Here is a 13,859-nt window from a genome sequence, read left to right on the forward strand (position 1 = left end):
GAAGAGAGCAGGAAGCCAAAGGGTTGAAGGGGGTCCCGTGAGCCGCGACAGCACCAGGTTCAGGTCCCACGGAGGAACGTGCAGGTAGAGGCGCTCAAGGCCCTTGAGGAATCTGGCAGTCATGTCCTGGGCAAAAACCGACCTACCCGCAAGCAGCAGATGGAAGGCCAAGATAGCCGCCAAGTGAACCTTCATAGAGAAAAGGGACAGGCCTTGGAGTTTGAGATGCAGAAGATAATCTAGGATTAACTGCATCAAGGCTCGTGCAGGCCGAATGCCTTTATCCGAGGTCCAGCAGGCGAACCGCTTCCATTTGGCCAGGTAGGTCGCTCTTGTGGAGGGTTTTCTATTGCCCAATGGGACCTGTTGGACATCAGCCAAGCACTGCTACTCCTGCTCATTTAACCATGCAGCAGCCTAGCTGTTAGGTGCAGCACCTGCAGGTTCGTATGCAGAAGACTGCCGTGGTTTTGGGACAGCAGGTCCGGCTGGAGCGGTAGCTGGAATGGAGCGGCCACCGAGAGGTCCAGCGGCTGCGCCAGCAGTGGTTCAGCATGCTAAGCCAGCGCTACGAGGATCACCCTCGCCCTGTCCTACTTGATTTTCATGAGGACCCTGGAGAGTAACAGCACTGGAGGGAAGGCATACTTCAGAGCCCCAAACCATAGGAACAAAAAGGCATCAGGCAGGGGTCCTCTGTCCATACCCCGCATTGCACAGAGAACGTGGCATTTCTTGTTCTGCCTGGACACAAACAAGTCCACCAGGGGAGTTCCCCACTTGTGGAAGATGAAGCTGACCACATCCGGATGGAGGGACCACTCATGGCGAGGCAAGAAGGTCCTGCTGAGGTGATCTGCAAAGGTGTTCTTGGCCCCAGAGAGGTGATTGGCTCCGAGATGGATATCGTGCTACAGACAGAAGTCCCAGAACCGGAGGGCTTCCTGGCAGAGAGCAAACGATCTGGCAGCGCCCTGCCTTTTTTCTTCTTCGAGTGCTTGCTCATGTCGATTCCATTCTAGGTGACTCACAAGCAGTGTCCAAGAAGGTGGGCTCGGAGTTCACAGTCTTGCAGCTTCCAGCATTGCTCTGCCAAAACTAGCATCATCTCGAGCTTGCTGGGCAAGCGCATAATGAGACACGAACGTGTGGACAGACGACCAGGTAGTGGCCCTACAGACCTCTTGGATTGGTACCTGTGCTAGGAAGCCCACTGATGACGCTTGAGCCTTAGTCGAGTGTGCTGTCACAATTGCCGGCGGAGGCAGCTTCACCAGCTCATAGCAGTGGCAGATGCAGGCTGTGATCAAGGACGAAATTCTCTGAGCAGACACTGGGCGACCTTTCATTCTGTCTGCCACTGCAACGAACAACTGCGTTGAATTATGGAATAGCTTCAGTCTACCTACGCCAGCGCCCTTCTGACATCCAGGGTGTGTAGCCTGCACTCCTTATCTGACGTAGGAAGCTTTGGAAAGAAGCCAGGTAAATATATGTCCTGGCCAGTATGAAACTGGAAAATGACCTTGGACAGAAATGCTGGGTGCAGTCGCAACTGGACCTTAGCCTTGTAGAAGACCATATAGGGCGTTCTGAAGTAAGCGCCCTGATCTCGGACACCCTGCAGGCCGACGTTATTGCAACCAGGAACAAAACCTTCCAGGAGAGAAGCAGGAGAGAGCAGGAAGCCAGAGGCTCAAGGGGCCTCAACAGCACGAGATTCACATCCCAGGAAGGCACGGGATCCCAGACGTGCAAATAGAGATGCTCCAGACCTCCCCACGAAGCAGCAAAATGACAGGAAAGGAGCAATGAAAGTGAGTTCTCCAGGCATGCCTAAAGAGACCTCACAGAAGCATGCAATCGAAGCCCAGCAGGCTCAGATAAAAGGAGCTGCAGGGTTTCAGCAGGTCAGTTCCTCGCTAGGACCAGAGGGGTGAGGAAGGGAGTGCCTTTCTGGTCAAAGGCGTATGAGGGATAGCTAGAGTTTAGTTCTGGCTGTGTTTGCTTAAGCTAGGTTTGCAGAGAGAGAGAGAGAGAGAGGACCCAAGAACATTAACCCTGATATAAGGGTGAAACTAAAAGGGGCCAGGTAGGAAGAGGCCCAGAGATGAAGCACCAACGAACTGAAAATCAAGCAGGGTGCAGCTGCTATTTATAATGTCCGTGGGTTGGAATCCAGAGTAGTGAGCAGGCCTGGATTCCCCCACCAGCCATAGTGGCATAAACCCCAAGAAGGGGACAGGAGTTATTTGAGAGCCCGAACAAGACTGAATTAAATGGGCCCAGAGCACAGGCTGAAGACACTAGTGAGGACAACAGGACTGTTCATTTATTGGACTCTCTACTATCCTAGAAGAGGTTCATTTGGATGTTGTGACTTGGTTGGAGGGCCAAGCCACCGAAGATCCACCAGTGTTGACTGGCAGCCTGGAGGGAGAGCAGGGTGCGAGAAAGACTACAGTATCAAACCCATCTGCTAGGTGGCACTCAAGGTGAGTACTCCCATTACAAAATGTTTTACTGTAAGTGACTTGAAATATCAAAAACGCAAAAGGGAAAAAGGATCTGCACACACCGTCACACCTCAGAGATTTCTGCAGTGACTCTCCAAAGCCTACTGGGAGTAGAGGGAGAAATGGAGGGTAATATGGGTTGGCCAGGTGTACATGTACAACCCATCCACAGGGCCCAAACCAAATTTGGGGGATGATGGAAGAAGCAGGTTTGGCCAATTCCTCCCTCAAATACTCTGTATTTAGTGGCTGTGGCCTAGTTGCATGTACACTCTGGGCAACTGGGGCAGAGGATTTAATCCCTCAGCTTTGCAATTATTTTCAGGAGAGCAAATTGTTTGCTTTTACTCAGAACTTGCTCCATTTTCTAGCATTAGGTCTGGTAACAATAATATTTATGATACCTTTGAACAAAGGACACCCAAATGCTTTACAAACATTTGCTTCGTGTGTGTCTCTTACTGACTGCATGCACCTCAGGGCCTGAAAGGAACCATGTCTTCAGTGAACCTTGGCACTTCAACAGCACACTCCTGCATGTATTTCTTACATGAATGAAAGCATTATTATACCAAAGACTGTAAAAGAAGGAAGTGCATTAGCAGTTGCATGAAGTTATTAAGGCTTTTCCAGAAGCAGGTAACGTTACAGAAGTTACATATGACTCACTGGAAGAGGAAATAGCAGCAATAGTGCCACAGAATTTAGGCTAAGTCTGCCCTGAAGTTCATGGTGCCTCACCTAAAGAAGACATAGTATGGCTCCTACATTTGATTTCTGGCAAACATTTCTGTACTATTTTGTTAACTATTTTACTTTATTATATGTTGCTACCTTGATATCTGACAAAGTGAACAAGATAAAATAAAGAGCCTCAAATAGATGCTTAAATTTAAAAAATAAAATTACTTTTTCTTGGTCCATAAACAACATATAGAAGATTAACTGGAATTTAAAATAAAATCCTTTCCAGGCTGAGACCTTAAAGGTAAAATCTCAGCCAAAACTAGACTTTTATGACAAATCAACTAGCCCTTGAAACTAGATGTTTATAAAAGAAGCAAGATGACAAGCTCAGACCTACAACTATAATGGAACAGCTGATTGGTTGGATCATCAATTAAATTAACACTGGTATGACAATCTCAAACAAAAAGCACAGATATTTATTTGTGCCTTTATAACAAGTATTTCCAAGTAGCAACAGGATACCATAGGGAGTGTATTTCTGAGCAATTACTTCAGTTCTCAACTTGCTGAAGTAATTTGGCCTTCAAACTCACAATAAGCCTAAGGCTGCAATAATCCTTCAGAAACGTACTTCTCATGCCTTAGTATTTAATTCAAATTAACTGTTTTGTAGCGCTGCCATTTCATCGATTCTGTTGCAAGGACAAATGAAGTCCATAAATAATGTCTAAACTAAGCAAATATAACAGCTTGTTTATATATAAGCCAGGAGGATAGGGAAAATGCTATCTTAATAACTAAAATAATCATTGTGAGCTTGAATTAACTTTTTATTTTTAATTCAAAGAATTAACGGTTCACCAAGCCCTGCACTATGGGTGAAATCCTGGCCTTGATGAAGTCAATGACAAAAATCCCATGGCCTTCAAGGGGGCCGAGATTTCACCCTAGGCATTTCCTAGATAATCAACATATAGTTAGGCTGGTACTGAAGTGAGTCACGACACTTCTGCTAAGAACAGCAGACATCTTTCTTCCCACTCACTTTAGCCTACCACAGCAATAATGTCAGAAATATATACAGCCAGAGATATTAAGAAATTGCAGGCTTATGCTAATACATATTATTAATGTTTGTATTGTAGTAGCACCTAGAAGCCCCAATCAGGAATCAAGCCCTGTTGTGCTAGACTCTTTACACCCATATAATAAAAAGACCGTCTTCCACCCCAATATAAATGGAAATATGTCAAACTTACCAAAGTCTGATGAACTCATCTGTACTAGGTTTTCCAATTTGTGTATGTGTTGCCTAATTAAAAAGATACCACAAAACTATGTATTATAGAGTTAAAGGATATTTCACAAACATTTATTTTATAGTGCTGTAAATGTATAGAATGTTTTTCAAACACAAAATAAGAAACAGTCTCTTCCTAGAAAAGCTTACAAGAGCATAAACTGGGCATCAGGTCACTCAGGAGAGGCTACAGAGACATCAAATATGAGGGATCATCATAAGGAAAATGCAATGCTGTTCCAAGCATGGCAGGGAGGGCACCATGAAAAAATAATGGCTAAAGCAAGAAGTGTAGAGGGCTGGAGCAGGCAGACATGAGAATAGAGATGTAGGAGGGGCAAGACTGGGCAGGATTCTGAAGGTGAAGAATTTGATGTGGAAAAAGACAATCTGCTGAAGGGATTTTGGGGGAGGATACATGAATGGAGTGGCAGAAGACGACTTTAGCAGCATTTATAACAAACTAGAAAAGTCAGATAAGAGAAAGCCAAAAAAAGGATCAGACAAGAGATAAGCAAGGTGTAGCTTAAATGATTTATTTAGATTCATAAAATGTACTAGTCAGTCTCTTAATTTGTGTCCAAAAGTAAATAACTACAAAAGTCAGCTCAACAGACTCTCCTCTTATCATCTATCCCCAAACACTCCTCAACACCCCCATCTTGCCCCAATATAAATTTGGGAGAACAGACAAGTCATGCAGCCCACACTTAAGGCCACCAATTCCAAGCTCTGGTAAACAAGTGGGGCAGAAATGATTTACAGAATAGAAGACCCCCATGGAGATTGCCCAGCCAGCAGCCCCCTCATTATATAAAGTAGGGTGATGACTATTATTAATTTGGGGTACTTTAATTAATATGAATTAATAGTAACAGCCACAGTATTGGGTAAGGGGAGATTGTCTCTAAGGTAGGAAGAGCTCAATAATTCATGGTTTTTGTAGGTGAAAGCCAACAACTTCACTTAGAAATCTGTTTGACAGCCACTGCAAATCACAGCACACAGGTGCAATGTAACCCAACAGGAAGTGCCAACTAATAATAATGCCGCTACATTCTGCACTAACTGTAATTTTCAGATTGCTTTCAAGTGTAGCCCCCATGTAGAGTGTATGGCAGTAATTTGGATGTGAGAAAGGCATACATAACCATGGTGACGTCATGAAAGAAAAGGCTGCATCCTTTTTGTCAAGCGCAAATTTTAAAAACCCTATGAAATCTCCAGCTATCCTGCAAGGATCCAATAAGCCCCGGTTGGAAGCCTGTACAAGGAGAGTTGAGAATACTCTTACAAGTGGAGACACCGAAATAAGTTCCACCATTCTTTCCCCACATTGTACAAAAGCCACTTCAGTCATTTGGGTTGAGCTTCAGCCAGCTATATCTCATCCACACTCTATTAGACACTGGATAAGTTTTTTCAACTACATCCATTGTGTGGGAAAAGATGGAAGCACTTGGTGATTTCAACATAGAGGAGTACCAAAGTTGAAAGTTAGATAAGTGGAGAGAGCAGGAAGCAAAGGAGTCAAATATAAAGTAATAGTTTAAAAAAGAAATCATTAAATCAATATAGTGCAGAGAAGGAGTGAGCCCAGGGGGGCGGAAGGGGAGGAGAGGAGTCAATTAGACTCAGGCTTTGTCTACACTAGCAGTTTTGATGGCAAAACTTTTGTCGGTCAGGGACGGGGGGGGGGGGGGGGGGGAACACCCTGACTGACATAAGTTTCACTGACAAAAGTCCCACCGACATACACCCAACAAGCAGTGATAGCTGTTTTAATTATGCTGGTGGGAGAGCTCTCTCCCTCCTGCATAAAGCGGCTACACAAGAGACCTTAAAGCGGTGCAGGTGCAGTGGTACAGCTGCACCACTGTAAGGTCTGTGGTGTAGACATAGCCTCAGGTCACAAAAAAAGAAAGCAATGGAGTAGCGGTGAAGGAGAACAAATGGTATTGGGAGAGATAAAGACCGCTGTTTGGGAAAATGTAAAGAGAGTGACAGAGATTCTAATTGGGAGTTGGTGGAGACATCAACAAACAGAAATAAAGAATAATTATATTGCCTTGATTAATAGAGTATATTTCATCCAGAAAGACAAGTGCCTTACACTTCAGCTACAAAATCCGTACAAGGCTCACTTCACCCACAACTGAAATAATCTTTGGTGTGGAATTTGGAATCACCTTACCACTAAACAAATCTTTAGGGCAGGATGGAATGAACACAGCCATATCCAACAGTAAACACGAGGGTAATATATCTAGCAAAATGTAATTACCATAATTGGATTTGGGCCAGGACACCAGTGTTTAATGACCGTATTCTTATAAAAAGCTCAAGAGGAAGTTTCATGGCCACAAATATTCAGGAACTCAGTTTTATATCTCATTTGAAAGATACGTTCAATTTTTTTTATGCGCACAGTAAACATACAGAATACAATTTTAAGCAAATGTTATTAGTGAAAATAACTGGCTAAGCAGAGTTCACATATTAGAGCCCCATTCCCTACAAAACTGCCTTTGTAGGTGAAGAGTTAGCTAAAGCTATGCATACCTTGTGGGCTCAGATGCCACACAAGCTCTATTCTATGCTGAAGAAATGCTTCCTCATCAGAAGCAGCCTTAGAAGGCCACCTAGCCCTGCTGCTTTCCCCAGGGCGAACTCTGTGACTCCACCAGCCTGGTTGCTATATATGACAATTGGAGTCTAGAGAATGATACCAGTGATGGCAATTAATGTGCTTAGTGCCTCTCTACCATCCTACAAGATAATCTGAGTCTAGAGAGCAGGGCTTTGTGAGGGGTTAGGAAGATCAGTTACATGGATAGAAAACACTCCTGTGACCAAACAGGATCAATTTTTGGCACAAAATGAATCAGATAGAATGCTAAAAGGAATACACAGAGATTCAATTAACTAATCAAAACCATTAACGAGCTATCCTGCCATCTTTTTTTCTATGTGGGAAAAAAACCCACAGTGAAGTCAAAGCTTATATCAAAGAAGCAGAGCCAATGTATTTTTTAAAAAATCATTTCCCCCCCATTTTTCAGGATCTGTGCCATTATGTTACAAAGACCAGAACCTATTAATGACATGTTCCATGACATGCCCATGGTCATACCCTCAAGGTACAGTAGAATTCACTGTAATCAAAGGAGTGATGGGATGTATGACAGATGTTTGAAGTATCATACAAAAAAACCCAGTCCACCCTCCATGTGCTTTACATCCTGAGTATTAACAGTAGCAAAGAGGATTATCAATGATCTGTATGTTTGCACTGACCAGATTAAACATCTGCACTGAATAAGTCAAGCACAGAGTAACTGTATCCAAAGAGATTGCTGACACTATCCTAATCCAAACGAGTGAAGAAAATGCCTCGTCCAACATTTACAGTATTTGATTTATAGCATCCACGTTTGTTTATGTGCACATACAAAAAAGTTCATTTAGTCTATTTAATTAAAGCAAAACCTGATACGGTTTAGGGATGGACTCTGAAACTAGACAAGTATTACTGTACATTATGAATTAAGCATAAAATTGTTGCAATAGATATATTTCTTCTCATGCGCCATGCTGCTTAGAAATTCAACATCCAGTCACATTACACTCCAATTCTAATGCATAGTTCACTAGTGTATAGTTCATCAATTTTAGTTACTCTACCAGTAAGTCACCTGCCACTCACTGGATTGCACTGCTCATATAATATCGTGTTTACTACACTTTAAGATATTTTGTCTATGGCTTTCATATGTAGAAACCCCCAACGTTTATTAAGCAACACAGTATAATTAAATCTTGGAAATGGGCCAATGAGGTAATAAGAATATCATACCTAAGTAAACCAAAGAGAAGTCTACAGGACTCAACTAACGCAATTTCAGTAACCCAATGAAAGCCAAATATTTCCACTGTATCTTCTTCATAGTCAGTTGGAGAAGGATCCAGTTTCAGCAAAAGCCTGAAAAAGAAAGCAAGCACCATTCACAGATTCTTCTATATTATAAAGGATACAGTACCTACAGATGACTTGTGTATCAGTGTTATTTTATCAATATATCTGTAGTGTACATGCTATAGACAGGAAGTTCCAACAATGCTCTCTAAGGAAAGGCTGTTAAACCTTTTATAAGGATACAATAGCTAGTATATAAAATATGGCTCCTAGCTCCAACAGCATAAAAGCATCTCTCTGTCATAAACTACAATAAATTTTAGACACAAAGAAAAACTAGCCCATCATTCTAAAGCATCTTTCACCCTTACAGCGGAGCCTGCTTGAGGCACGATATACAGCTTGTTTTTAATACGACGAAGGAGACTGCTACATTACCTAAAGCGCTCCACTGCAATGTATGTCACAGTTGAAATACTGATCCACCTGAATGGTCCAGCATGTCTAATAATTATCTCTAGAATGAGCATTTATTCTTCTATGTGGACTTACTAGTACTTATAAGTAACCCTTTGGACATAGATACAGAACATAACCTTCAACAGCTGAAATAATCACATCCACATAGTTTGTGGTTTCATAATAAATTACTCTAACTCTAGACCAAGAAAATAATTTTATCTTAATACTCAAGTGCTCTACAGACTTCAGGGTTTACCTCAGCCACCTATTGTCGATTCTGCATCATTACTGCACACAGTTTAAAGAAAAGCAAGAAACAGCATTTCTAGTTTAACTGTAAAGAAAACATAGTGACACTATGTTTGGCTACATAGTTCAGTACTCAGAAGGAAAAGCAGCACCTACTGAGTTACCAGTGCTACTTCCTGCAACACCTATATACTTCTAGGTGAGGACCAAAACACTATTTATTTATGAGATGTGAGCCAATCACAGCCTAGGATGGTATGATTATTATTTGTATTACCATTGTGCCAAGCAGCCCAGTTGTTCTAGGCACTGAATATCTTGATCAGTGTTCCTAAGAACTTACAGTCTAACTAGACAAGGCAGAGAAAGAAATTATCATCCTCATTTTACAAATGGGGAATAGATGGGCAAATAAAGATGAAGTGATTTGCCCAAGGTCACACAAGAACTCTGTGGCAGAGCTAGGAATTGAATATTTTAATCATAAACTCAAAAACCTGAGTATTTTAATCATAAAACCACTCTTCTTCCCTGGTATGAGTGGCAGGCTTGTATGAGGGACACAAAGAAGCAACTGAAACATTCCAAAAGTATAACATACTTTATATTCAATATAAACATACCTCTTAAGAGACCCACTTGCTAGATGAGACTCTACAGAAAAGTTTCTCCCTCCATCTCGACTGTCTAAAGTACAGGAAAAACAAGGGGGGCTGGAGTTCTCCTTTTCCACTTCCATAGCCATCTCTAAGCTTTCAGTGAGGTATGGGGGTGTGAGGGAAATAGTGAAGTCATCATCCATTGTTTACACTTTTTCCTGAAAATGTATTTTAAAAACCAAATAAAACTTAGTTTTCTGAAAATGGGTTTCTTGTAGCTACATTTTCCCTACTGAATGAAAAAAGGTAATTGAGTTAAAGATTCCCCTGTTATCCATGACCTACAATAAAAGAGCATTGCAGCTAAAGTGCATGCTAAATAGCAATAAATCTGTAGACTGAATCACTGCTCCAATATTAATTATGCAACTATGTAACTCGCATGTTGATAAAGTGAGTAAAATTACCATATGATTAATTCGGATTTAGCTAAGGCTGCAAGAAAGCTTGTATTTAAAATCTGTTTACCAAAAAGTCTGAAAGTGAAAAGGGAGAGAACAAAAGCAAGAAGACTAATGTTCACTAAACAAGGGCATATGTCTAAAAGAAAACTTTGTAACTGACTTTTAAAAAAACAACAGAAAATTAATGTTTTAAACAGTAACCTGAAAGTGCAGGTTATAGAGCTCTACCATAATTATATCTATTCTAAGTTCAACCATGGTTTCAGTTTGGTTGCTGATACTTCTTAGGGTACGTCTATACTTACCTCCGGGTCCGGCGGTTAGCAATCGATCTTCTGGGATCGATTTATCATGTCTTGTCTAGACGCGATAAATCGATCCCGGAAGTGCTCGCCGTCAACGCCGGTACTCCTGCTCGGCGAGAGGAGTACGCAGAGTCGACGGGGGAGCCTGCCTGCCGCGTGTGGACCCGCGGTAAGTTCGAACTAAGATAGTTGGACTTCAGCTACGTGAATAACTGTAATTTTGCAAATGACAGTAAACATAGACGTACAGCTTAATAGGCTGACCCAAATTAAAGGGATCACTTCATACACTCCTGAACTAACCCTGACTATAAATACAGTAGGACCTGATCACAGAAGGAATCCCTTAAGGAGAAAAAGGGCAATGACTTCTGGACAGCACATTTTAATTTAACTCCAGAGATGGATTAGGGGCGGATCTTCATAGTTACCATCCATATACAATTCTGTGCATTTCCCACCTGCAGTATTGCTGAACATTTAAATCAATGGCTGATTTGAGATTTTACTAACTTTCCTTGCAAGCTCGTAGTGAAGAAATACCTCCTTTAAAATGCAAAACTACTCTTATTTAGATTGTTACAGTAAGCATTTGAAAAAAAAATCAGATATCTAGTGCCAGAGATGCAAACAAGAGGACAATAAAAAAAGATGATTTTAGGGTCAATGTCTTAGGAAGAAGAGTAGCCCCAGCTGCCAAAAAACATGCGGCAATTCCTACCACCATGCAGAGGGCCTCTATCTTTTGTATCAGAATCTAGCTGCTATGTATATGATAAATTGGAAGTTTCTCCTCCCTACACCTCTCCACAAAGACAAAAGGAACCACTTTCTTCCTTCCTCTGATCATTACTTTCTGACTGTTGGAAACCAGTTTCTCTTGCCTAACTTACCCTCCGCCCCAACATTTTGGAGTCCTTCTCCCATTCTGCTGCTTATTGGTTTTCCAGTCAAATGAACGTAACTGACATGAGTAACACCAACATGGATCATAATAAGAGGGTGCTGAATAGCCCCAGTGCAACAGACACAAGACTTTCATTACCGCTTCCTAGGAATTTGTCTGGCTGCAGAGGCAGGCAATACAACATTGCATCAGGTCACATTTGAAAGGTTTTCGTCACCACCATAAGAGCTTGTTAAGTTAGGTGCTCACACTTGCCAGAGAAAGCTTCCTAATCATTACTTCTATGGGGCTTTCTCAAACCCTGATGGGGCATACAAACTAGGGCCACACACACACTTCACATAAAGCACATGCACTTGCAAAAATACATGCTGGGCAAAGGATGCAGTCACTTGAAGCCACACACTGGGCAGAGGAAAGCGCACTACGGAAAATATATCCTAGGCACTGGGCAGAGGGGAGTGCACTGAGGATAACAAATGCTGGGCACAGACAGCAGTCGGTGGAAACCATGCACTGGGCAGCTGGGAGTGCATTGGGGATAACCCATGGTGCTGCAGTCACTGCAGACCATGCAGGGGGCAGAAGGGAGGGCGCTGAGGATAACCCATGTTGGTACAGTCACTAGGATGACCAGATGTCCCGATTTTATAGGGACAGTCCTGATTTTTGGGTCTTTTTCTTATATAGGCTCCTATTACCTCCCACCCCCTGTCCCGATTTTTCACACTAGCTGTCTGGTCACCCTAAGTCACTGTAGGCCATGCAGTGGGCAGAGGGGAGGGCGCTGGAGATAACCCATAGTGCTGCAGTCACTGCAGGCTATGCAGTGGGGAGGGTGCCGGGGATCACCCATGGTGTTGCAGTCACTGTAGGCCATGCAGGGGGCAGAAGGGAGAGCGCTGGGGATAACCCAGGTTGGTGCAGTCACTGCAGGTCATGCCCTGAGGGTCCCCACTAGGCACCTGGCGCACACGGAAGGGACAATCGGGCACAGGGCGAGAGAAGGGGAGCGGCCGCGCGGGGAGGAGCACGCGCCGGGGAAGGTGCGAGCCCCGGGGCCAGGTGCACGCGCTGGGCCCTCGGCGCAGGGCACGCGCTACCTACGTGTCTCGGGATTTTTGTCTCTTCTCCTTCCGAACCCCGATACTTTTCCGTACGTCCCGCGCACAACAACTATCCAGCTACTGCGCGTGCTCAAGGGCAGGATCTCCGGCCACGCTCCCTGCTCATTGGACAAGGCCCCTGTGTGACTCCGCCCACTCTGTCTCCAGAGGCGCTCGCGCTCTCCCAACCTCGCTTCCGCCTGCGGCCCGCCAGACTGAAAGAGACAAACCCCTGGCAGGGGCCATCTGCAAATTACCGGGCCGCTGCCTGTGTGCCGCCTGCAGGGGGGAACAGCCATGCGAACCACCCCCGCCCAACGCACGCTGCTTTCCGGACGGGCAGGCTGCCCTCTAGCGAGCTCTGCTCCATTCCCCCTCCCCCCCCCCAGCCCTCTGCTCCATCCCCCCGTCACCCTTCTGGGCTCTGCCACATACTCCTAGCCACATCCAACGCCCCCAGCCACCCTCACAGCATTCCCCCACAGCATTGCCCTCTACCCCCTCCCTAGCATTGCCTCTACCACCCCAGGGCTCTACACCACCCCCTCACCTCCTCCCCCCCCCGCCCCCCCAGCCACCTCTCCAGCATTGCTTCCACCTCAGGGCTCTGTATCATTGGCCCCAGCCACCCCACCCCAGGGCTCTGTGCCATTCACACACACACCCCATCCCTTAATGCCAGCTCCACCCCAGGCCTTTGCACCATTCCCCACCAGCAACCCCCTCAGCATTCTGCCCTGTCATTCCTGCCATAGGGCTCTGTGCTACTCCCCACTAGCCAATGCCCCAGTCAGCCAGTCATCCCCATGCATCTGCCTAGCAGTCAGCATTCACACATTTCCTCCCAGCCACCAAAACCTGTATTTCAGACTACCCTCTCCCAGCTATCCTTCACCTTTCCTGCACTCATTCATCCATCAGGCTGTGCTACACACACCCTCAGGTTCCTTATTCCATATCAGCCCCACCACACATTCTGGGCCAGGCCCTCATCGTCAACCTCTCCCAGCAACCTCCCACTTTTCTTGACAGCCAGCCACCCAACCATCTCCTGTATGCCCAGGGCTTACATTCAGCCGGAGCTGTCTGGAGTGGAGCACCTGTAAATTTCCTGGAGATTTTATAGCATGTTGAGGCATGGGGGGCTCTGGAAAATACTCTATGAGAATTTAAGCTCTGCCCATCCCACACACTCATGGCAGCCATTCCTTGTCACCCTCCCTGCCTATCTCCCTCTTCCAGGCACCTTTCACAAGTTCTCTATCAGCCACACACGCATTCCCTGCCAGCTACCCATTCAAATCTCCACATTCCTTGCTGTCCACCTTTCCCCCTCCTGGTCACA

General features: G+C 44.6%; 1 protein-coding gene across 1 annotated transcript in view; it reads right to left on the reverse strand.

The window, feature by feature from the left end:
- Positions 1-12,570, reverse strand: part of MMS22L (MMS22 like, DNA repair protein) — a 144,313-nt gene extending 131,743 nt beyond the window's left edge. Inside the window, exons 1-4 of the mRNA XM_065401695.1 lie at positions 12,516-12,570; positions 9,757-9,950; positions 8,363-8,488; positions 4,466-4,518 (exon numbers count right to left, since the gene is read on the reverse strand). Coding sequence (XP_065257767.1) covers positions 4,466-4,518; positions 8,363-8,488; positions 9,757-9,935 — 358 coding nt within the window. The 5' untranslated portion in view covers positions 9,936-9,950; positions 12,516-12,570. The remainder of the gene's footprint in view (positions 1-4,465; positions 4,519-8,362; positions 8,489-9,756; positions 9,951-12,515) is intronic.
- Positions 12,571-13,859: the final 1,289 nt, after the last annotated feature.

The sequence above is a fragment of the Emys orbicularis genome, chromosome 3 (assembly GCF_028017835.1).
Source record: "Emys orbicularis isolate rEmyOrb1 chromosome 3, rEmyOrb1.hap1, whole genome shotgun sequence".
In the NCBI taxonomy this organism is placed as follows: domain Eukaryota; kingdom Metazoa; phylum Chordata; order Testudines; family Emydidae; genus Emys; species Emys orbicularis.